The following is a 25,021-nucleotide window of genomic DNA, read 5'->3' on the forward strand; positions in this document are numbered from 1 at the left end:
AGGATTATCCCTGGTCCTTTGTGAATGCAGTAGAGCGTATGATTAGCCCTGGTCCTGTGAGAATGCAGCAAGGGATGTAGTGTGTCTGTGAGCTTTACCCCTGATCCTGTCTGGAGGCAATATGAGGGTGAAGTGAGTGTTTATGACTTTAATATTGATATTATATCATATTATCACAGTAGAGCAAGAGTGTTTGTTAGTTACCTGGTCCTGCTTAAGTAAATTTATGATGTGTGGGGAGCATGGATCTAGTTTTACCCATTGTGTGGTCAGTAGAGAATGTTTGTACTCAGGTCCTGCTTAAGTGAATTTGTGATGTATGGGCGACACGGAGTTAGTTTTTCCCGTAGTGTGAGCAGTAAAGGCGTTTTCTGTTTCTGGTCCTGCCAAGAGATCTAAAGTGTTGTGGAGGGGAATATGTAGTTAGTTTTCCCCGATGGATGAGCAGATAAGTTTTGGGTTGTCTGTTTGACTTTTTCTGTTTATTTCTCTGGAATTAAATGTATAAATTGTAGGACGGATTGCTTGTGAATTTTACCAGTTAACGTCCATTGTATTTTCTGTTTTCTCTAAAAGGGGGAGATTTGTTGTAGCCTACAGTTTGGTATAATGCATCCTCTCAATTGACGTTCTCTTCTCTGCTGCTCAGCCAGAATGCTTAGAGTGTTGGTGTTTGGATGAGTGTCAGTTGATGTGAATGGGCTGAGCAGCAAGGATGCTACTCATGGTGAGGCATTACATAGGGATCTACCACCTTACTTGCAACCTACAACTGAAGACATAAGTTGATGAATAAACCTACAATCATATCTACATGACCTGACTATGTGGCTTCCTTTGTTACAACATATTCCCAATCCTAGAAGAATTTTTAAAGAAAAAGTGGTCGAGGGTGACCTTTTCCTTGAGCTTGGATATTTCTAGTCATAAGAGAAATATTTCTTATGATCCTACTTGAACCAGTGACTGTTAGCTCGTGTGTCAGCTAAGCCACAGTGTTGTGTAGAGCTTTATACGTGATGAACAAGTTACTCACCTTTAGTAAGGCTCTTTCTAGTAGATACTCTAACTAATCAAAGATTCCTCACATTTTGAATACCCACAGATGGCAGACTGGATCCAGAGATTTTTCTCAGCAATTTCCTTTTCACACCACCAGGTGGTGTTGGGCACCTCCCCGTTGGGTCAGTTTTACCCCAGAAGTGATGTCGTAAAAACCATATAACCACCACCTTCGTACATCAACATCAGTATCTTTATGATATCTGTCTGCCAAGTCGAACGCAAAGCCCTTGGGAATCAGATTCTACCAGTGTGCAGATCTCTAAGTTAGAATCTTTTTAGCAGGAACCAGCGGGGTTCATTTCACAAAACAGGGAGGAGGATGGGTCAATGAGGAATCTGCAGTTGGAATATCCACCAGAAAGAGCATTACAGAAGGTACCTTATTCTTCTAATGCATGGGTGCTCACAAACATTTTCCTGAGGGCCGCAAAATTAGGTCTATGGTGTGACCGAGGGCCGTACTGATGCTAGCTGGGGGTGTAAAGTGGAAGAAGGTGAAACAAAGCATGTTTATTTATTAGCTGTCTTTAAAAATTAAGGTGTTCCTAAAGTTAAGGATCTAGTTACTTCCTTTCTCTAACTGCAATTAAGCTTTAAATAAGTGTTTGCTGTATATTTAACATTTGTTTCCATGTTAGTGCTGAGTTGAGTAAACAGCAGCTCAGTGCTGCTGCTGCCCTGGGGGCTGCATGTAGAGGTCAGGAGGGCCACATGCGCCCCACGGGCCGTACTTTGAGTATCATGTTCTAATGGATGCTTCTAACCGCAGATTCCACACTTTGTGAATAGGTACCAAAGACGTTTCTCTCCAGGTGGATGGCCTGTGGAATGGGCGTGACCAGAAAATCCTGTCAGACCTGGCTATCCAGGCAGTGGTGCTCCATGAATGTGTGGCTGGTGCCCACGTTGCAGCCTGCAGCAGTCCAAAAATGGTACTCTGCACACCAGTGTGATGGTAGCAGATTTGGCTCTGGTGGACATAGCCCGTAGGCCTTCCGGGTGCTGTCGCATGGCCAAACCACAGTAGTTCTTTATATAAAGAACAATCTGTCTGGAGTAGGTCTGCTTCAGCACTGCTCTTCACTGCTTTGCCCCACAGAAACCCACAAACAGCTGATTGTCCACTCAGTGATCTTTAATGCGACCATTGTAGAAACTGAGAGAGTTTTCTTAAGATCTAGGTGACTGAATCTCTCTTTCACCGTTGAGGGGTGTGGAGGAGCAAAGATTGTCAACAAGGTAATAGACAGCCCAATGTGGAAAGGCATCACAAACGTTTGGTAGGACAGCTGCCAATTTTTCTGGGGAAATTAAGTATTTGCAGTTAACTGATGCAACGAGCTGATGTCATCGCTCCAAGGAACACTGTTTTTACTGTGATCAACCTTAGAGGACAACATTGCATTGGCGTAACTTTTGTGCACATCAAGAAAGTTAGATCTAGATTGAGGCCCTACTGGGGCATCACAAAAGGTTTTAGCAGGAACCTATGGAACATTCCTTTTAAAGAAAAAAGCATCACAACAGGTGATTCAAAAAAGGATAGCTGGTCAGATATCCATTGAATGGCCGAAAAGGCCAAGAAATAACCTTTAAATGTGCACAGAGCAAGGCCTTGCTAGGCTAGAGATAAAGAAATGTGACAAGAAGATCACCAAACAACAAACCTCTCTCAGTACTCTGCATAGATAGTCTTAGAAGAGGGACACTTGACTGGCAAAATCACATTAATAACTTCAGAAGGGAGATCAAAGGCCGTCTATAGTCACCGCTCATCCTTCACGCAGTGAGGAGTAAGTTGTGTAGGCTCAAATGAAGTACACTGCCTTTTTGCAATAGAAGGTCCTCCCGAAGAGGCAGTCGAAACGGAGGACAGATGCTCACGGCTAGAAGCTCTGGGTGCCACAGTCTCCTGGCCTATTCTGGAGCCACTAGGATGACTTAGGCCTAGTCCTTCCTGATCTTCTTCAGAACTGTGGGCAGGAAAGTTAGAGGCAGAAAGATTTGCAGGAGACCAAAGCTTCAATTCAGTGGAATGTTATACCCAGGAGAGAACTGCTTTGGGAACTCTAAAGCACAAAACTTTGGACACTGCGATGGTGAAAAGATAGAGCCAGGGTTTTCCCCGTTACTGGAAGATGCTCTGAACCACCTCTGAGTCCAGTCACCATTCATAGGCAGCATTAACTAAGTTTGTCCGCCCTGGCACTTAAAGATCCTGACAGGTGTTTTACAACCAGGGAAAGTTCCCTTGTTGCTGAGCCCACTGAGACCTCGGATCCCACTGTAGAGCATGAATGTGCATGGTCCAGTAGCAGAATAGAGGTGGACAGAAGCCTGAGAGCCACTCTCACTGAGACCTAGGTCAAGGGTTGAAACAACAGGATCATAACCTAAATACCCTGGACTCATTGAGGAGGGCTTGGCAGACGTGGAAGGCACATTGTACAGGATGGATCCAATAAAAGGAAGCCTCTGTGAAGAAGTAAGGTGGGACTTCAACAACTTTATGGAAAATCCTAGAGATATCAACAGATTGGCCATTGTCTGGAGGTAGTTTATGACTGTTTAGAGTGAGCTCGCATTCAACAACCAATGAACAAGGTGTCGGGAGGCAGGAATTTCCAAACTCTGGAATTGGACAGCCATCATCATGATCATTTTGGTGAACACCTATGGGCCGCTGCTAAGATCAAAGATGGCAACTGAAAATGCTCATGGCCTACCTGGAACCGCAGGTAGTATCTGTGAGTTTACTAAACGGGAATGTAGAAATTGGCATCCTACAAATCCAATACCACCATCCATTTTGAACTTGTCTTTCCTGAGGAATAGGTTCTGAGGCTGGAGATTTAGAATGTGATGGAGGCCTCTGTCCCTCTTTGGCACCAGAGTACTGGAAGTAGTAGTGAACTCCCCCTTGGAGAGTGAACAAGTGGTCCTCCAGAAGATGTTGCATTGTAGGTGGCATGCTTTGAGGGGTGGTAATGAAGAGCAGGGCAGAACTGAGATTAATGATTTGGAGCATCCATCGGTCCGATGTTATGTTTGCCACCCACAGAGGTGAAAAAACATCTGTGCTCCAACTGAGTTTCAATTGAAAATACAGTGGAGCGAATCCAAGCGCGTAACCGAAGCACCACGCTGGTACTAACTGCCCTACCGAAGCAGTCTGTGTTGTCCACGCCCGACCTTGTAATATATTTTGCTGCATCTGCTAGATTGCCTGAAATAGCCAGGGAGGAACCACTGGCAAGATATCAGATTCTGATTGAGGGTGAATGGAGGTTGCGGTGGATTCGCTTCTGAGTCCAAAAGAACTATTGGTTTCTTTTCTGGCATCAGTGGCGTTGGTGCCAGTGTAGATCCATGTGAACCATGTATAATGTCAGCATAGACGTTGGCCCCAAAGCCAGGGCAGACCCTGAAATGGTGTTGAGAGGCACCACTGGCATCGGGAAGAATCCACTGGTGGTAATCTAACTGTAGGTCCCCACTGATCCATGGGCGTCCGCAGAATTTTTTCCAGGGGGGGGGCAAAATGTTAAGGTCATCACCATCCTCCGACAACATGATGTGTGCCAGGTGGGAAACAAGAAACACTGGGGAGCAGGAGGAGCCATGTTGCTCTGAATGCCCCTCTTGCTATTTTCCCAAGCTCTCTGCACTTCCTAGGACATTCCTGTCCACGTGGCAGATAGGCTACCGCGATGGGACTGCTGAGCTACACAAGTATTCTTCATTTATAGATATTCTGTGTAATATGTACACCATGTGCACTCATTTCTATCTGGGTGTGTGCAAAGTGCCACAGAGACTCCTTCTGTGGTAGCTTCCAATTCAGCGCCAAGAGACCTTTGGTGTACGTGCGCTCAATAAATTCCCTATAACATAACATAACATAACATAACAATAATCTTATACAAAGAGGCTGAGGCAGTAGAGCATCGCACCTAACAAACAGTCCATGCACAGTCTTGTGTATGCAGGGCACATTTAAATAAATACAATAAATAAAAACAAAATAACAGTGAGTTGGTCATCAGAGTCGAGAGTGGTGTAGAAATAGTAAGAGGGTGGATGGGAGACAGGCAGGTGGATAGGAGCTTACAGGCAGGCAGGTGGATAGTATGTCAAATGCAGGCAAGTGGGTGGGAGGCTAGAAGAGGCAGGTGAATGGGAGACAGACAGGTGGATACCAGGGTAGAGGCAGGTGGGTGGGAGCTTAGAGGAGGCAGCAGGATGGGAGCTTAGATGCATGCAGGTGGATCGGAGACAGGCAGGTGGATAGTGGGTTGTAGAGGCAGGTGGATGGGTGCTTGGAGGAGACGGGTGGATGGGAGGGTAGAGGCAGACAGGTGGATGGGAGCTTAGAGGGGGCAGGCAGGTGGTGGTTATTGGCAGATGGATGGATCCGACCAGGACGTGATAGTGGTGGCTGCCTAGTACGTATAATGTCATGACATACTTGAATGCGTTCAAACTTCCCCAGACAGTGTGGTATATTTGTTTTTTCTCCACGGGGCACTGTTAGTGTCAGGTGGGGCAGAGGCTGGCCCTGTGCCCTTAAGTGGCCGGTGACTGCTCCATAATACGGGGTGAACTTTTCTCCCACACACCTTTGGCTGCAAGGCCCTGTTTGTGCACATCGCTATAGTTAGTACTTTCGGTTGGCCCTTTCCTTGCTTTTCCTGTTCTCAAGTTGGTCCAGGCCTCACACGCAGCATCTCCTAAGGGTGCTAGGGGCAGGTGCCCCCTATCCCCGTCATCCCCTCGTGTCCAGGTCTGTTTGTTGCTGTAGTTGCTCTGAGCAGGCCTCATCCTGGCCTCCTGCACTCTGAGGTTAGAATGCCTGTCACACACACTGCACCTTCTGTGCAAAGGGCATGTTCCTCCCCTTACCCAACCCCTACCCCCACCAGACTCTCTGGTTCAGGACTGTGGTAGGAGCTCAGAGCACACACCTTCCGGGCCTCCTGCCCCTGAGGTGGAAGCGTTCCTCACACAGGTGTCTGTCCCTCTCAGTACCAGCGGTACAAAAGAACGGTGATGGATTAAACCCAGATCTTTTGACTGGGTGTGAGTGTTTGATTGGTTTAGATGCTCCGTCCATTACCACCCCCCTTTTGTACCGCTTTTGGCCGCCATAAGTGTGGCAGGGTATGCTCAGACGGGAGTCCCTTGCTCACTTTGCCACTGGATTCAAGCAAGCCGGGCTGAAGACGGCTGTAATGCCAGAAACCGGTCCTCGGAAGCTTGTTTCCGGTCCAGGGAAGGCATGGCTTGGCAGTTCGGGCTGGACTGTTCCCATGAGGCACAGGGTCAGACTGATTTGCATATAGCCATGTCTGAACTGGGGTGGCAGAGTGGGCTAAAGAACGGTGATGGATTAAACCCAGATCTTTTGACTGGGTGTGAGTGTTTGATTGGTTCAGATGCTCCGTCCATTACCACCCCCCTTTTGTACCTCTCAGTACCAGGGCAGTAGCTGGCTGGAACTCTGAGTAGGCCTCTTTCTGGGGGCTCTTTCCCTCTGGCGGGTCTGGCCCTCACACACAGCCCAACGGACGAGAGCCAAGGTCCGGGGCTCACCCCCTCATTGCACTGCGCCCCAGCCTCGAAGGCCCGTCCGTCCCATGCCTTAAAATATGCATTACTGGAGTCCCTACCACCAGGGGGTGTGGGTGAAAGCTAGGGTGCTGGGTCGCCAGTCTCCCTTGACCATGGGGACATCTAGGCGCGTTGCCTCCGAAGCCTCCGCATGTCCACAAGTGCACCTGGCCGCTGTGGTGCTGCTCTGCTTGGGAACGAGGCGCATTCAGAGCCGGACTCCATCCTTTTACAATGCAAGCGCCATTTGCTCCGAGGACTCCGGTTAAAACACTCACATAGTCAGATCAAAAAGATTCATCTAAGTGCCTTTCAAGCAAAATATTTACATATCATATGGTATACGGGAGAGAGTGCTGTACTGAGCATTCTATGAAGCTGGTGTGACTGCCACGTACATAGGATATCCCTGCTGTGAGAGCACCTTCTCAAAGCGGAATCCCTATATAGGTGTCCAGCGGGCAGGTATTTTCATAAAAAAGTGTCTGGTGTAATGGGTGCATATAGATCATGCTAACGTCCATTCCGCGACTGCGCTTTGGATTAGAAAATGTCAGAAAAAGACATTCCCAGCAGAAACTATTACTTCCTTTATAGATCGATTTCACAGGGGAACAAATGAAGCAAAGGAGTGGAAAGAAAGGGTAAGAGGCAGTTCTTGGAGACGAGTCACGGTTTTCAGCAAGTGAGGCGCTAGACGGAGACAGAAAACAGGAGAGGTTATGACTTACTGCAAGCTGTGGGATCAGGCAGGCCCGAACCTTCTCTCTTATCTTGCCGATCAGCAGCAGTTTACCCGCTCATCAAACAGGGCGTGCAGACAGACACCACTGTGGGGGGCTATCCTTGACCCTATGCGCGGTTCTTTACAGCATAAGATAGGTGGCGCAGCCGCAGCACTCCTCATGATGTTATGACAGAGTGCTGCTAGCCTAAAATATATATTGAAGAGGCCTGCTGACAAAATTAAAAAATCCATCCATTCTAGTGTCATGGCAAAAGCTGGGACAGCGTTATAAAAAAGAATGGCACCTGCACCACGGCACAAGTACAGAGGGCTGGGTGATCCAGGGGGGGGCAAGTGCCCCTCCTTGCCCCCCCCCTGCGGACGCCCATGCACTGATCCATGGGCCACAAGGTGTGCCAGGGGGATCTCTACTTTGAAACCTGACGTCCGCGTGGCCTCTCTTGCTGAGAGTGGTGAGAAGGGGCGCCATGTTTGAACTTTTTATGTTTCTTTATCTTGTACTTATCCATCTTTGAATGAGAAGACGATCTCTCTTGGGAACGGCCTCAGGAGCGAGAACGTGTCCGCATCCTAAACTGTGAAGGGGATCGGTCCTTTCTACAATGCTCGGTGAAAGTTTGGCCTTGCAATCCCCGATGGACTTCTGATTTATTCAAGCGCAGTCACCGCACAACACCAGAGACAAACCTTGTGAGGGTCCGTCACTGACATCTGTATGCGGCTTTCCTTGTAGGATTTAAACCCTGTTGTTTTAAGGGGAGGCTTGTCCCTTGCACACTGTAAAGAAATATTGAAAAAGCTTTCTATAAGTTGACAGGGACTAGGGTCAAACTCTTGATCCACCTTAGAAGCTACGGAAAGAAAAGAACGGACATTGATGTACTGCAGTGGTAATTATGTGGTGTCCCCAATGTCACTTAGGGGATGGGAAGGACCCGATGGGGAGTCTGTGTGCCAGGGAAATTGCTGAGAAAAATCAGCAATTGCCTGGGGGGCGGAGATGGATTCACAAGGTGAGGAATCAGTGGTGTTCCTCAGAAGCAAGCTGTATTGTGTGCTTCAAGTGGTAACCATTTAAAGGGTGACATATTTGAACGTATTATTGGCCCAAACTATCATTGAAGGCAACTTTGAAACTGATGTTGAGGAAGTACAGAGAGAAGGGGGTTACTATACTTTCATTAAGAGACAACCTTGACCTGTGCTGTTAGTTTTGGGTTTATTCTTAAGGACTGTCCTGTTACATAGGTTTGCAGCTGATAATTGGAGTTCCTATTCACAGTCTTAACAAGTGTGTCTAGCTTAAGCATCGTGGTAGAGGAATTTGGAAGTAGTTACAAGTTTAGGGTAGAGAAGTAGTGTGATCATATGGCTATTACATTTGTAAAGAAGCGTAAAATATTGATTTGGGGAAAGGTAAGAAATTAGTGTTATTGGTTTCAATGTCAAAATCAAAGAGGACTCAATGGAGTACGTGTGTCAAGCAAACCAGTAGGTTTTTTAGAAAGCCCTCACCCACCAACCTAGTTGGTGGCATGCTTCATCATCGGGCCCACCACAGTGACACATAACGTGCCCCGGGTGTGCTTCGACGCCAGATTACTGCGGAGCTGGTATACTTGCTGAGTGTGCAGTGTAGTGAGTGTGAAGGTGAAAATTAAAAAACCATACAGATGGTCCCAGTACCCGAGGGTAAAACAATATTTTAATTTACTGGGCCTCTGTTGGTATATTAAAAGGCAGACGGACGCGTTGGAGTATGGATTATGACCTCCAGTGTCCTGTGTGGTCTACATGTTTCAGCCTGGCCTTTCTTAATTTAAAACAGGCTTTCCTCAGGACCAAGTGAGTATGTGTAAAAGGTGAATTAAATAAATAGACTAAATTATAGTGAGTGTGTTTATTTTGCTATGTGTAGCACTCCCTAAGGTGCTATATGGGTGAGAGGGGGGATCCCTCTCGCTTTGACAGTATTTTTCTGTACAAAGCCTCCTTGGGTCGCCTGGCAGAGAAAAAGACCGAAATTGTCGGCCTGGTTCCTCCTTGGACCTGTCGTCCTTCTGCGGCGCCCGGTTGTGTGGTTTCAATGTAGCAGCATTTAAGTCATCTATTTTGTATCTCATCGAAGGGGGATTTCATTGCTTGGTGTTAGTCAGTGTACTTTACCATCCTATGAAACTGAGTGTAATCGGAGTATTGGTATTAGGGGATTCCATGCTTGAGAGGTAGTTTGGATGCAGTTCAAGAAAATAGTTAAAAAGCAGTAGGAATGGCATTGGTCTCCTGTTAAATTACACCAAGCTAAGTTGTTATCACATACTTCCTGCTAGAGATGTTCTGCTTCCGGATGTGATATTACACATATCATTTGTGAATGTCCTTGTACTAGATCCTTCTGGCTTTTTGTGAGGAAGACATTGGCTTCTAAAATGTTATAACCTCGAACTTTTACATCTGCCAACATTATTTTACACGATTTTTGAGGTTTCTCGAAACTTTCCAAACCACAAATTCGTCTTCTTCACACTGCTTTGGCCACGGCCAAAATTTGTATACTACGTCACTGGAAATCCCCCTCGACTCCTTCTCAGGAAGAGTGGTTGGTGGCAATGATGCAAACGGCTTTACACGAACGCACAGTTTATAATTTACAAGATCAGGCTTCCATTTTTCTCCAAATTTGGTCCCTTCTCTTAGAGACCACTGTGGACGATGAATCTACACCTACTCCTTCTTCTTCTACCCATACTGTTTCTGCTTAATTCTATTCTTTCAATGGTTCCTTTTCTATTACTTCACTGTGGGTGCCCTTTCCCCTCCCTTTCTACCAATTTACTCCCTATCCGTTCCTGTTGCTCTGGTACTCTTAATCTTTCTTTTCTTTTCTTTTCTTTCTTTCTCTTTTTCTTTTCCTTTCTTTTCCTTTCTTTTCCTTTTTCTCACTTTTCCTTTTATATTATGCTTTACCTATTATTCTTTCTATTGTTACCATATATAGCATTATGGAATATATGTTATTCTTTATTTCCTCATATTTGCTATATCCTATGTAAGTTTCATTATCACCTATATTCTCATCCATTTCGATTATATTGTTTTGCTATCACATTTGTATTTTTATCTGCAAATTTTAATAAAAAATGTCAACACATAAAAAAAGCAGTGGGTAGTGATCAAACACAAAAGGGACAGATGTGAAGCTGGATGTAGGGTTTCCAGTCATAACACAATGATGTATCTTTCAGAAACAGGATTTAAACCAGTTTAAAACACTGCAGTCAAAACCTTCTCTCCTTCAGAACACCCAATAGGGAGTAGTAGTCAACGAAGAGCACTGTCCACAATCTCACAAATTGTGGTTTTACTTCAACCACAACAGAAACCAGAAATTCTGAAAAGATACATGAATGAAAAATAGACATTAAGATGAGAAAGGCACTAGGGGTACGCCAGTGTGGTATGCACAAAGCAAGCGAAAAGAACATGAGTCACAGAAAGTAAGAGAGCACATAATAGACATATCTAGTTGGACAATGAATCACAAAGCACAAGAGACAAACATGGATTTGAGGAAGAGGGAGTAAATGGCATATTAAAAAAAGAAAATCAGGAGGAGAGACACAATGTAAAGAGACAGAAGACCAAAGAAGCTGAAAAAAGATTTGGGTAAAAAATTAGGCTCTTACCCCACCCCAGGCAAAGGAAGCGCTTTCTGACCAGGCGTGTACGCATTTTACCAATAACAGCAAGGTAGGACTGCCACGCCTCGGTCAACACCCAGCAAAAGGATGATAGAAAAAAGAAGTGCAGAAAAGCTGCAATCATCGTGCAGATGCCCTAAAAGAAGAAGAAAGTACACAGCGCTTACAATGGATATTCGTGCATGATCATCGCAACATCAAGGGGTAAACCTATAACATTATACACTAACAAATGAACTGACAGCTTAGAACATCCATTATGGGACAATAGACCAGATATACTGCAGAAGCTGGAACACAATAACTCATTGAGATCCAATTTCCCATTACGTTCCATTTTGAACAATATTATTTCATTAAATAAGAAATATATTTTGGACGTAACACGCATCTAGTATGTACTGCAATTAAAACAGCGTCTTTTGAAAAGTGCCCTGGCAGCTACTGGTTAATCTTAAATATCTGCCTACAGGATAACAATGTTTTGACTCTATAACAAGGGTAGGAAATGCCTGAACTGTTAAACGATTCCATGAAACTACATTATGCTCACTGCAGTGAGTGGGAGAGGCAGTGCTGACAGCGAGCCCTGCCTGGCCTTCCTAGATGTGAGCAAATGACACACACAACCCTGGAGCTCACTCCACTAGAGTGGACACTAGTCACTGGAACATATGCTGTTACTTAATTGCCGTGATCCTTTCATGCGCACATTAACAGCTGTTAATAGCTCTGCATGCAATAACGGGCCTGCGCCGAAAGTACATCTTTGGGTGAAATGGCAATTAACTACTGGTAAAATCCAGTAATAAGAGCATTAAGGTTATTAGCACACACAACTACTTTATTATGCTACTCTACATATTAACCAAACTGAAACAGGCTTAGAATATAGGAAAACAACAATACTTTGTATACACATATTAAACAACAGGAGCATCTCACAACACGATGGTGCTGCTAAAAAATATAGTTCTATGGGTTTTCGATTAAAATAATGAAAGGATAATCAGGTACTCTAAACTCCAATGGCATACAATGTCTACAAACAACGGTGTACCGAACAGCGAATCGATGGTACGTGAAAAAACACTTGACTACGACTTATATTCATCTATTATCTTCTGTAATCTACCTACTGTCTGTAATTGTATATCCAATCTGTCTACTACTGTTAGTCTGCTGCCATCCACTGCCATCCATGATCTACTTTCTTTTTTCTATCTACTACCTAGCAACATATAAGAACCCCACTACTATCGAACTATATCTATATAGCGCTAGCTAGACCCGAAGGTATCGGAGCTCTTCACAAAATATGAGATAATGTTCACAAGAGTCACAATTAAACAATACAGCATTAAAACATCACCCCAGCTTACACTGATAATAGACAAATCACCCCAGCTCACACTGATGACCAATAGGATCATCAGTCCCCACTGCATCTGAACAAACCACTACCCAAGTTGGGGGGTGGAGGGGAGCTAGGCCCGGGGTACAGTACTCATGCACTCATTCTAATATCCATGCACTACTTGTGCACTCATTCCAACATGTGCCTTCATACGGAGCCACTGTTTGTTGCCTGTGGGTGAATTTGTTTCTGTGCCTGCTTCACGCCCCACGCCTCGCGGCCCCCGCTTCGCGGGTGCCACTCGAGGCATACACTTTGCCGGATTGCCTGATTGGGAGGTGACCGTCGAGGGAGACCGACAGCTCCAGGGACTGCGAGGACCAGCGGGCGCAGCGTTTCCTAACTCGCCGCAGCTGGTCCTCTTCCCGCCCCCTCCCGCCTGGACTTTAAGAGCAAAGGGCTGGGAGTACTTCGTGGTGTGCCTTCATACGGAGCTACTGTTTGTTGCCTGTGGGTGAATTTGTTTCTGTGCCTGCTTCGCGCCCCACGCCTCGCGGCCCCCGCTTCGCGGGAGCCACTCGAGGCATACACTTTGCCGGATTGCCTGATTGGGAGGTGACCGTCGAGGGAGACCGACAGCTCCAGGGACTGCGAGGACCAGCGGGCGCAGCGTTTCCTAACTCGCCGCAGCTGGTCCTCTTCCCGCCCCCTCCCGCCTGGACTTTAAGAGCAAAGGGCTGGGAGTACTTCGTGGTGTGCCTTCATACGGAGCTACTGTCTGTTGCCTGTGGGTGAATTTGTTTCTGTGCCTGCTTCACGCCCCACGCCTCGCGGCCCCCGCTTCGCGGGTGCCACTCGAGGCATACACTTTGCCGGATTGCCTGATTGGGAGGTGACCGTCGAGGGAGACCGACAGCTCCAGGGACTGCGAGGACCAGCGGGCGCAGCGTTTCCTAACTCGCCGCAGCTGGTCCTCTTCCCGCCCCCTCCCGCCTGGACTTTAAGAGCAAAGGGCTGGGAGTACTTCGTGGTGTGCCTTCATACGGAGCTACTGTTTGTTGCCTGTGGGTGAATTTGTTTCTGTGCCTACTTCACGCCCCACGCCTCGCGGCCCCCGCTTCGCGGGAGCCACTCGAGGCATACACTTTGCCGGATTGCCTGATTGGGAGGTGACCGTCGAGGGAGACCGACAGCTCCAGGGACTGCGAGGACCAGCGGGCGCAGCGTTTGCTAACTCGCCGCATCTGGTCCTCTTCCCGCCCCCTCCCGCTACTTAGAATCAGCTACTGAGGCGCTAGCGGGACGCGCGCGGAGCAAAGCGCGGAGCGAAGCCCGGGCAAAGGGCGGGCCCTCTACAGCCCTCCACGGCCAGAGGAGGCCGAGCCGGGCCACATCTCTTTCCTCTGGAGCAACGAGAGATAAAGGTGAGGATCCTAAGACTTTCTAATTTACTCACATCTGGATACTACCCTATTGCCTTGCTACAAACATGAGGAAGGGTTCGAAACCCGGCAGAGTGCCTGTTCTACGTTCCAAAACGAGACAAAACGATTCTGTCACGCAACCGGTCCCTGCCCTTACAGCAATTGACATCATGCTACAACAAACCATTGGGGCAGTATCTTCTGCTATTGCCAGTACTGAAAGGAGGTTATCTTTGCCGCCAACAATATTTCTGGCCGACACCCAAGAGGCGGCAGATGACTTTGTAGGACCCTCACAAGATTCTACTGGCGACCTAGATATAAGCCTTGGAGTCACCGCTTCTTTTGTTGATCTTCCATGCGGTCAGCCTCTAATCGAACCTCAGGGAAACTTTCTAAATTTGTTATCTGACTCAGTTCCCCTAAGAGTAGATGGAACGTTAGTCAATGTATCACCAGAACTAGGAAATATAGGTTCTACTAAGCACGATCCTAAAACAAAGAAAAAGCCTATAAAAAACACTAGGAACCATAACTTAGTGTCACCCGCCCCAAATTCTGCATCAGGCATACCTTGTTGGGTTGAAAATATGGTAGCAGATCTAAAATCGGATCTTGTAGCAACGTTAATGGCCCATATTAAGCCCTTAATGTCTAAAATTGACAGATTAACATCATTATTTAACACAAAATGGTCCAACATGGCAAATGGAAATGTGCCCATGCAGACGCACGGGAAAACGAAAGAAGATGTACCCCCGGGAAATACTACTAGTAGCAAATTTCTAAAAAATCCTACCACAAAGGCCAAAACTTTACCTGATAATCCAGGAGTAGCAATGCAACATCTGTCTCAAAAGGAGGATAAAGCTGCTGGATCTCCCCCAACTCCTAGCATTACTGGCCCTAACCCGGAGTTATCAACAACCTCTGGTCCTAAAAAAGTACCTAACCAACCAGAAAAGGGCTCTAAAAGTTTGGACACTAATTTAACATCAGCTATCTCCTCAAACAAGACTCAAGATTCAAAAACAAGGTCGGCTCGCTTTAAGACAATTAATTTGCCACCGGAAGTTTCACCCTTTGTGGTTGTACTGACGGGCGTACCGCCACTGAAGGAGGGTAGAAGAGAAACCTTTGTTGAACTGAAAAATAAGTGTGCACAGTGGCTTCAGCAGCATAAACCATTACCGATTCATATGCGTGGTGATATACTTGCAGTCAGAAGAGGAGAGTGGGTGGGCAGAAATACCAAGACTATAGCAGGAGATGTTGTAACTGTCAATTTCAGGGATACAGGGGTAGTGAACTATATATGTAATGCACCTAGTAGTGGACCAGCTACCCAAATTCATCCACTTCCTCTGTCCTATGTTCTGCCCATGCCACCAAGGCAACACCCCCCTAGATTTAATTATCCAATTAATAGAGGGTATTCACACGCTCCACAACACACTGCTCATCAGTGGCAGCAACCATGGCAAGGACCACCTCCTCTATTTGACCCCTTTGTATCTCAGTTTACCCATTGGAATAGATTCTGTGCTCTTGATGAGGTAGACTGACTCACCTTTGATGAAACTTCCTTCTTAAATCTGGACCTCAATAGGGGTGAGGAGGAGGGCTTTCAAATTACATCATATTCGATATGCCCTGATCTTCCAACTATGATGGCCACTAGCCAGACTCAGTTATCATCTTCTGTCCTAGAGAGGGAACGTTTAGATCCTCCAACTGACATCGATATTATTGGCATTAGAGGAGAAACCACCAAGGAGAAAATAAAAATCCTTAGCTGGAATCTCGCGGGCATCCATAGGAAATTGGGTCTGCCCGAGTGGAGTGATTTGGTTGAAGCACATAAGATCTGCATATTCCAGGAGACATGGAGCACTGAACCACTCCACCGGGTTGGGTTCGTAACCTATTTTGTCCCAGCTGAGAAACCCAGACATGGGAAGGGGCGTCCCTCGGGGGGCCTCATTATCTGGGTAAGCATTTCTCTTAACTGCCGAATAACATCTAAGCAGATAAACAACCCAGATATCTTAGGTATTCTATTGTCCAACCCTTGTAGAGGTTTGTCTCTAGCTCTTTATAACGTCTATGCTAGAGGCACAAAAAATGGGTGCACCTCATCTGTAATATCTGATCTTGAGGTGCAGCTTAGGGACCAAAAGGAAGCTAATCATACACTAGTAGCAGGCGATTTTAATTGCACCTACGAGCCACTTCCTTTAGATGGTATCCCTGACCTGGGTGAAGAAGATAGTAGATGGGGTATCCCCACACTCTCCATCCCTCCGATTAAGCGTTGGACTCGTAGTGCAGTGCAGTTAAATGCACTGACTTTAGAGTTTGGGCTAAGAGCCACCAATGGCCGTACGTCTTCTGACCGGATGGGTGCTCCTACGTTCAACAGAGTTGGTCACACCTCGAGGATTGACTACATTCTGTTGGACTTAAAACTTTGGAGTTTGGTCGAAGATATGGTAGTTACACCAACTGTGGAAAGCGACCATAACTCGCTTTCCCTATCTATCACGAACCCCTGGCCCATTGGTGCATTGTTAGCACCATCCATACACAAGATTACTGTCTCCTCCTGTGGAAGACGCATAAAGTGGAATAAAGTTGCCAGTAATGCTGACAAACTTTCCAGCATAGACGAGGTTCTCATGGCCTCACAAACAGAGCTTGATAACATTAACTTAGCCTCGCTAGCAGATAAGGCAACACCCATCTTTGAAGCAGCTGTCAAGGATATAGGTGAAGCTTTCTGGGTAAAGGGCTCTGCAGGGAGGAATATGTCCCAACATAAAACCAAGGGCATGTATGACTGGTATACCACAGCATGTAGGAAAGCTAAGTCTCGCCTAATTGAGGCTGTTAAAGGCAAATCTCAAACCCTGATACAGATAGCCAGGAAGGACCACAAGAGAACACTGGTACAGGCGAAAAAGGAGTGGGAAGAGGCCTATTGGTCTACCCTTAAAGAAGCTAGCTCCAAGAAAAATTCAAAATGTTTTTGGGACACCATAAGAGCTTGAAATAGGCCAGATAGTGACTTGATTACTTGTAATATCCCAAGTCAGGCGTGGGTTAACCATTTCTCAAAGCTCTATACCCGCCAAGATGTTCATTCTACTCCCATTGCCTCCAGTGATCCTGAAGGGGGGGTTATGGTTCCAGTATCGTTCCCTCCAATTTGGGATACCCATCCTAAAGATTTTGACTTCACAATTAAAGAAGTGGAATATGCAATAGGCACTATCATCCCCCAAAAAGCTGCAGGCCCGGACGGTATCCCTGGTGACCTCTTGAGATTTGACATCCCGAAGTGGGGAAAACTGATTCACTCCCTACTTGTCTCCATCTGTAGGGGTGCTCCTATCCCCTCTTCGTGGAAGGGGGCGGAGGTGGTCCCTATTTATAAAAAAGGCCCCAGAGATGATCCATCGAATTATAGGCCTATTAGCCTCCTAGATATTAGCCAAAAAGTAGTTGGAAAGGTCCTACTGGTCAGAATACTAGACTGGGTAAATGAAAATAAAATCCTCTCTGACTACCATGCGGGTTTTAGAGTGGGCACCGGGACAATCGAACAAGCTTTTAGATTAATGATGGTGTATTGGAAAGTCGTGGTTAGAGGCAAGGGCAGTCTTTATCTCGCGTTTATCGATTTAAAGACTGCCTTTGACCTTGTACCTAGGGAGACCCTATGGAGTGTATTGGCTGACATGGGGTTGCCCCACTACTTGCTATCACTACTCATTAGGTTACATGAAAATAGCTTTGCCCAGATTAGGTGGGGCCCAGGGGGGGAAAAACAAGTAGCATCCCGGTTGAGAGAGGTGTCCGCCAGGGATGAGTGTTAGCTCCCACCCTTTTTTCTCTTTACATCAATGGGGTGGTTGAGCATCTCCGGGAACATCCTTCAGATGAACCATCCCTGGCTGGCGAACGCATACCTACCCTCCTCTTCGCGGATGATACGCTTTTAATATCAAAAACCCCAATAGGCCTCCAAAGGCTCTTAAATAACTTTCAATCCTTCTGCTCCAAACGAGGCCTGGTAATCAACACAAGCAAGACAAAATACCTTGTGTTGAATCCTCCTAAAAAACCAGTCCGCTCCCCTACCCTGAACGCTGAACCCCTGGAGAGGGTAGAAGTCTTCGACTATCTTGGTATTCGCCTTTCACACAAAATGGAATGGTCCACACATTTGGACAAAATGTTGTTAACCCACAAGAGGACAACAGGAGCTCTTTTAAAAGAACAACGCTCCTGCACAATAAGACCAATAGCTGTAGTCCTTGAGATCTATTCGGCTAAAGGGGTTAGTTCCGCTCTTTACGGGGCTGAACTTTGGGGTTCATCCATCACTGATGATTTACCAAGATCAGAGAAGAAATTTTGTAGAGCGATTATGTCACTCCCTCAGGGTACCCCCACGGTCCCGCTAATGTTGGACCTAGGATGTCGCCCAATTGATGATCTTGCAAGACTCCGTCCACTTTTGCTATGGGCACGACTGTGGCGTGTGGAGGAACTTGGCAAATACGCGCAAGGTTTAGCAGAAATCATGTCATTACCAGGGTGGCATAAAATTAAATGGCTGAGAGATATTAAGACATTGCTATTAAATCTGGGCTTAAATGAAGCGTGGGTCAACATATCCTCACCCCCGAAGTCAACTCTTAAGAAACTTTATTGGGACTGGATTTTGCTACAATGGAACACTAGCACTACTATGGGCAGACTTACGGAGGACTTCTTGAAGTTTAAGGACCAACCCAAACGGGAAGTGTACCTTGATATCATTGAAAAACCCTATGATAGGGCTCTGTACTTCAAATTTAGAGCAGGAACTCTTCCTTTGCACCATTTTACTTCACGTTGGAAATCCCCTGCACAGACTACAGAACTTTGCCCAGTATGCCTATACAAACCAGAGACAGTGGCACATTTTATGTTTGAGTGCGGAGAGTATGCCCTTCCCAGGAGGGCTTGGCTCAAAGATCTTTGCCGGCAGTTGGGCACTAGGAGCCACATGGCCGCAATTCGGATATTAATGTCTGACAGTCGTGCCACCTATGCGTGCGCCCTAGCTAAATTTCTATCATGGGCTTGGTCAATTCGAACCAAAAGGCTAAAATTAACTGTTTAATTCTTTTTTTTAAACCAACTGCTAAATGAACTTCTTTGAAAATTTGTAAACTTTTAACTAATTTTTTCTATTGGGCCAAACTCTTCCTGTATGTTCATGTTTGCTTTTAGCTTTTAAACTTGATGTATTTGATTTATGTGCAGCTTTTATGATAACTTTTTATCGAAATAAAGCCTTTTTGACTTTGACTTTGACTTTGACTTTGACATTCCAACATCCATACACCAATCATGCACTCATTATCCGCTTCCATTATTCTTCGACTACCCACTACTCACTAGTGGGTACCATTATCTATGTACTAATGTACTAATGTCCAAATAATAGCTATTACAATGTGAATGCAATTTACTAACCACTTCTATCCATTTAGAATCTACTACTCACTATCTTACCTACCCTCATCCATATACAATTTAGTCCCTACTAACATCATCAAAAAAGAGGAGCAAAAGAGGGATAAAACCCAGGTCGCCCTCCACTCACTAAACCATAAACTAATGACCTGATTATATAGAGCACTCTATACTTTCAATGTAAGAGGGGGCAGTATTCATAACCATACTCTGCTAGCATACACCAAGTAAAAGGTTTATAAAATCATTGTTCTTCTCTCCATAATGTGCCAGTTATTATCTGTTCTCTCTTTTCATGCATCTACTATTCAACTCCAGAGGGATTTTTGACAGTCAGACAGGTGTTTAAATTTGCATATACCTAAAGCGGAACTTTTCACTACAGCTTCCGGTTTCCCATTGTCATGTTTATTATAAGGCCCACACTTCTTTTGTAAATATAAATTAGGTTGGTGGTTAAATTATGCTGTCTGTGCAAACTTTGAGAACACAGTGAAACAGATAGCAATAAAGTAGTGCTTTTTAAATCAGTTTGGAATCAGAGACTTGTGGGCATGGCGCAGGTAGGCGTTAGAGGTGAGGTAAAGGCATGTTCCTACTTTTCGTTCTCTGCCATATGTGCACTATTCTCATATTCTTCCTCTACCAAATGTTACTCTGTCTAATTAATTTTGCGTCTCACAATTACAATAGAAAAGCCCCACGGTCTCGCAGTGTGCATTCTTAATGGCTCTTAGTGCCTAGTGTACAACGTGTTGCCCCTTAATGGAAGGCAATGGCAACAAAGAAAAGGAGAGTGGAATTGGCAAGGCTAAGCTGATAATTCTCATAGAAGTCCAGTCTCCAGAGTTCTACAGATATCCCTACAAGCAAGCCTTCAGGAACGCCTCTCAAGTTGGAAGGCTTCGCAGAAACCTCACAAAGTGTATTGGATTGCAGATCCTATGCAGGAAGTGTTTCCATGTTGTGTGATGGCCAACAATGTGCAGTAACCATCTTACGGGATGCAGCGCTTAGTGGTGTGATGGACAAAGGCGTGTGAGAGATTTTTATAATTTGTGTAATGCTGGCAGGTCTGATTGGTTCTGCAGGTCCCTTACTATGTTGGTCGCTTTTTATGTTCTCAGTCAGATTTCCTATCTTCTGAAACTGAGGGAAGTAACTGGTGGAGAGGAAGACTAAGTACAATTGGTGGTCTGTCGAGCTAGGCTGTGTTGACAATGGGCCTTTATAATACTACCATTATGAGCAGTCACGAAGGACATTTGTTAAGATGCACTCAGTTATACTCATCGTTTTTGTCACTCACATTATAGGGTGTTGCTCAGAGTACATGACTGTTTGGGACCTACAAGGAGGGCTATGCTAGAGTCTTCTGGTGAACATCAATGTGTGTCAGATCTCACCGGTCTTCACAAGGCTGCCTGGTTAATTATATGTGCTTAGTTAAGCAGGCCCTCCAAATGCCAGCAGGATTCCAAAAGTCCTCATAAACATTATATGTCATTCCCACTGATAATGATGGATCCGGTAGTGAATTTGCATATATCGCATCATGTGGCGATACAAATGATATCAGACTGCAACCGTGAGAACCATCAGAAAGACTAGCATTATTGTCCTCCATCTTGTGGTTGGAGATAGGCGGTAGGGCAGACGTTTACTACGTCTATGATATTTATATTAGTCATGAAGACTGTTTTCAGGTGTTGAGTGGCATGTCTTATGGTTAGGATGACTTAGTATACACCATCAGTGTCTCAAGGTTATTGCAAAGCTATGTTGGGGTGAGGTCCCCAGTTTGGGTAGGGTGTGTCTCTGTCAGACCTCTTGGTGTAATGTGCTGGTTGGGACTGTTTGTTAGCTCTGGACTGTAGTTATAATAATGGCTTGAATTATCATTCTGTATTGTACTTCAATATCAGCGGTTGATGAATTATCTTGGAAATAACCTCTTTTTCACATCTCATTAGAGCATTCAAAGAGCACTCAATATTATTGAATGCTTCAAATCTTGGCTGGCAATGAGTTCCAGAGTCTTGGAGATATGTATTGCATGTAGAATCCCTTATTGATTTTTTATTATAAGGTGGTAAGACGATCCACAGTGCTAACATGGATAGCAGTGTTCTATTTTGTTTTCATTGCTTCATTTTAATTTGTAGGTAAAGTGGTATTTTTCTTTGAGAGGCTCAGTGGACAGTGCAAAGTGACTTGAATATTGGTTGTCTAGCTACGGATAGCCTGTGGAGTGCTTGCAGGAGTGGCCTCATGGTGTCTGGAGGGAAAGCAGGGGCGATGTCATGCAGCATTTTGGATTAATTTTATTGAAATTATGATGAAACATGGGTGTCAATGTATACGCTATTGACATAGTCAACCTTGGAGTTTACGAGTGTGAAGATAGCTTGTTTTTTTATGTTGATATCCAGGTTTGAGAAGAAGCATAATTGTATTTCTATTGTGTAGAGGAGAATCCTTCTGACCTTGATGGAAGGTAGGATGTGGGATACTCACATCTATAGCTGATCGGGCATCAAGCCCTTTGGGTGAAATGGCTATAAGCCATATCACCCAAAGAACACTCAAAGGACTGTGCCACTGTTCCCCGGTCACGATCTCTGTCTTTGCAAAGTTGTTCTTTACTGCTCATCCATGCATCTGGCGCACAAACAACCATCAAGCCTTGACTTGCAGAGGCCGTCTCGGAGATCCATTTTTGTCATGTGTAGGAGAAGCATTAGCAGTTTTTCCCATGAATTAGTATTCTTTGTTTTAAATTTTTGAATTCAGTTCCATGGAGATTTTGTCACAGAAGGCTTGCGTTTTTGGCACTTTGGGCTGTGGATTACAGAATTCTGCTACAATTTTGTAGAAATTTTAGATGTGCAATCAGCATCGATTATGCGTGTGTAGTAATGATGTCTTTTTATGGTTCTGATGGCCGCTTTGGTGGCTCTGTTATAGTGGCACAACATGATTTTGTCTTTTCATCCCTTAATTTGCTCCACTTGGGTTAACGGATGTTGAGATGAGTTTCTGAATAGCCTGCCCTTACTCCACGGTATCCTCTAAATCTTGTTAAAGTATAACCCAGTGCCATTTGCAATTAAACTCGAGTTCCCTACGAATCAAGCCGACTTATTTTCCAGTCTCTTATGATTCTTAAGTTACTTTACTTTAACCAGTGCCTTCATGTGCAATTATTTTTTTCATGTGCAGCTAGATTCCACAGCCCACTGCAACCTGTGTAGTTACATTAGAGTGTCTTTCGAACTCGATGTGCTTGGTCTTTTGTGCCATCTGAATCCTGTGACGTTACCACCTGCTACATCCCGGTATCCATGTGACTAAACACAGTGACTGTAAAAAAAAGCAGGGGGTTCTGTGTACCTACTCAGAAGTGTTCTTGCAGCGCTGTGCTTTAGCACTCCAGTGTACTCTCAGATCTCTGGGCCTACACTCCAGAGTCCTTGTAGACCTGGATAGTAATACTTCAGTATCCTCTGATCACTCCACAGTTACATTTCAGTGATCTTTTAATCACTCAAAGTTATACACTGCTGTTACCTGGGACCCTTCAATGGCATCTTCTAATACTCTGCGACAACAATGTAGTTATTATTAAGGGCTGCGACCTGGATGGGTAGACTATTTATATGGTTTAGAATTCTCAGATCCACACTGAAGTTACTCTCTCTGAATAGGAGTCACTGTTCTATCAAATCTACTACTTACTTGAGATCCCTGCACCATGGGCCAGATAATGTTAACAGCCACATAGAAGACTCAAAAATCTTCAAGTATAGAGTTAAAAGATGGACTTGAAGGTCTGTTTAATGTCACGAAGTTACATCGGCAGACTTCTTTTTTTAAATTATTGTTTACATATTGTAGCTATATGAAGTATCACAAGTCGACACTGTCTGTTGAGTCAGTATATCGACGGATCATTTGCCAATATATGCATTTGTATTCTCAAGTTGATTGCACTCTGATCAGCTTTCTGTTCTAAAATAGTCGAAATGCTAATATGATGGACCATGAATGCCTTCGGTGTTTGTCCATCATCCAGAAAGGTAATCTTCCATTCCAGCGTTTCTCCGTACTTGCTGGAATTATGAGTGAAAGAATATTAATGCTGAAGGCTGGCTGTGTTTCATTCACCAAGTTGCTTTCCACATGTTATTAGCGGGGATGCTGGGGGCGTTGTCACTGAGGAACAACTGTCTTGAGCCTCTATTTGATCATGGGTAAAAAGAGAGACAACTAATCATTCTTGCATGTTTTGCACTACAGTTACAAGATTGCATAAGCTATTTATAAGAGTTGCAGGGTGGCCTTTTCTAATTTCCAAAAATTACATTTAAGAACTTGCCTGAGATTAAGTCAAAAACATCTTATATTATATTCTGGAACACCACTATACACTGCAGCACAAATTCACTACAAATTATTGCCCCACGCTTACAACTTCAAAAAATTGTAAAGGCATACTCAAGGTTCCTAGAATATTGTACTATGTCTTCCCATCCCATTTGTTCTACTAGTCAAGAAGTCCGTATGCAGCCTTAGATGCTTCCAGATGCCTTTTCATTACTACACCTTTAATTACCAAACCCAACACTCATTGCAAACTTCACCAATTAATCAAGAGACACAGAGACCAGGGGCCTCATTTATGAGGCCTTGCGTCAGTTTTGCGCTTCCGATGCGTCACTTTTTGTGACGCATCGGCGGCGTAAAACATGCCTCCTGTTGCGCTCTATTTACAAAGTGACGCATCTAAGCAGATGCGTCACTTTGTAAACCCCTGCGCTACATTATACCTGCGTCAGGTATAAAAGCTTCGTAGAAGTGACGCAGTGAAATCTATAAGATTTCACTGCGTCACTTCTAGGACACTGTTGCGTCAAAATCTTGCGCCTGCCTCACATCAGGCATAAGACTGATGCAAGCCCTATCACATGGGGCTTGCCCCATGTGAAAGGAAGCATTGCTGGAGTTGCGTCACTTTTGTGACACACTTCAGCAATGCGTCACTTTTGCGCTTACAGATACGTCAGAAATACTGACGTATCTGTAACTCCTTGCGACATGATGCGTCATACTGTAAATATGACGCATCATTGGTGTCGCAAGGAGGGTGCAGTGAAAAGTGACGTAGCGCTGTTTTCACGCAGCGATGCATCACTTTTCATAAATGAGGCCCCAGGAATTTTAATATTTGCAAAGCAGAAAGAAAGCCTACTGCTGAAAGTCTAAAGATAGATCTGTACCTATGCGCCTGGAAAAAGGCAGCTACTTACAGCAGAACTACCCTCAGAAACAACTATGAAAGAGAAAGATTGATAATACAAGTTAACACTCTTGCCTCACAGACAAACCAATCTTAGCTGGGCCAAATAAAACTCTCTGCGGCACAAAAAAAAGTTACAGAAAAGCAAAATGACCTAAGAGAAACAGCCAATCAAGGGTATGGCTCGAGAGCACTCACTGCTGTGAACTAGTAGATGTCCTGCTCTGCCCAAGCCAGCGGTTACATCACCTCATGAAGAGGTGGGACATCCCCAGGTTTCAGACGGCA

General features: G+C 45.0%; 1 protein-coding gene across 1 annotated transcript in view; it reads right to left on the reverse strand.

Annotated features, from left to right (window-relative positions):
* ADGRB2 (adhesion G protein-coupled receptor B2) overlaps window positions 1-25,021 on the reverse strand; it is a 1,067,283-nt gene that overhangs the window by 201,843 nt on the left and 840,419 nt on the right. The window contains exon 18 of the mRNA XM_078680649.1: window positions 11,110-11,260. Within this exon, the coding sequence (XP_078536775.1) occupies window positions 11,110-11,260 (151 nt within the window). The remainder of the gene's footprint in view (window positions 1-11,109; window positions 11,261-25,021) is intronic.

This window comes from Lissotriton helveticus, chromosome 3_1 (genome assembly GCF_964261635.1).
Source record: "Lissotriton helveticus chromosome 3_1, aLisHel1.1, whole genome shotgun sequence".
NCBI classification, from domain to species: Eukaryota; Metazoa; Chordata; class Amphibia; order Caudata; family Salamandridae; genus Lissotriton; species Lissotriton helveticus.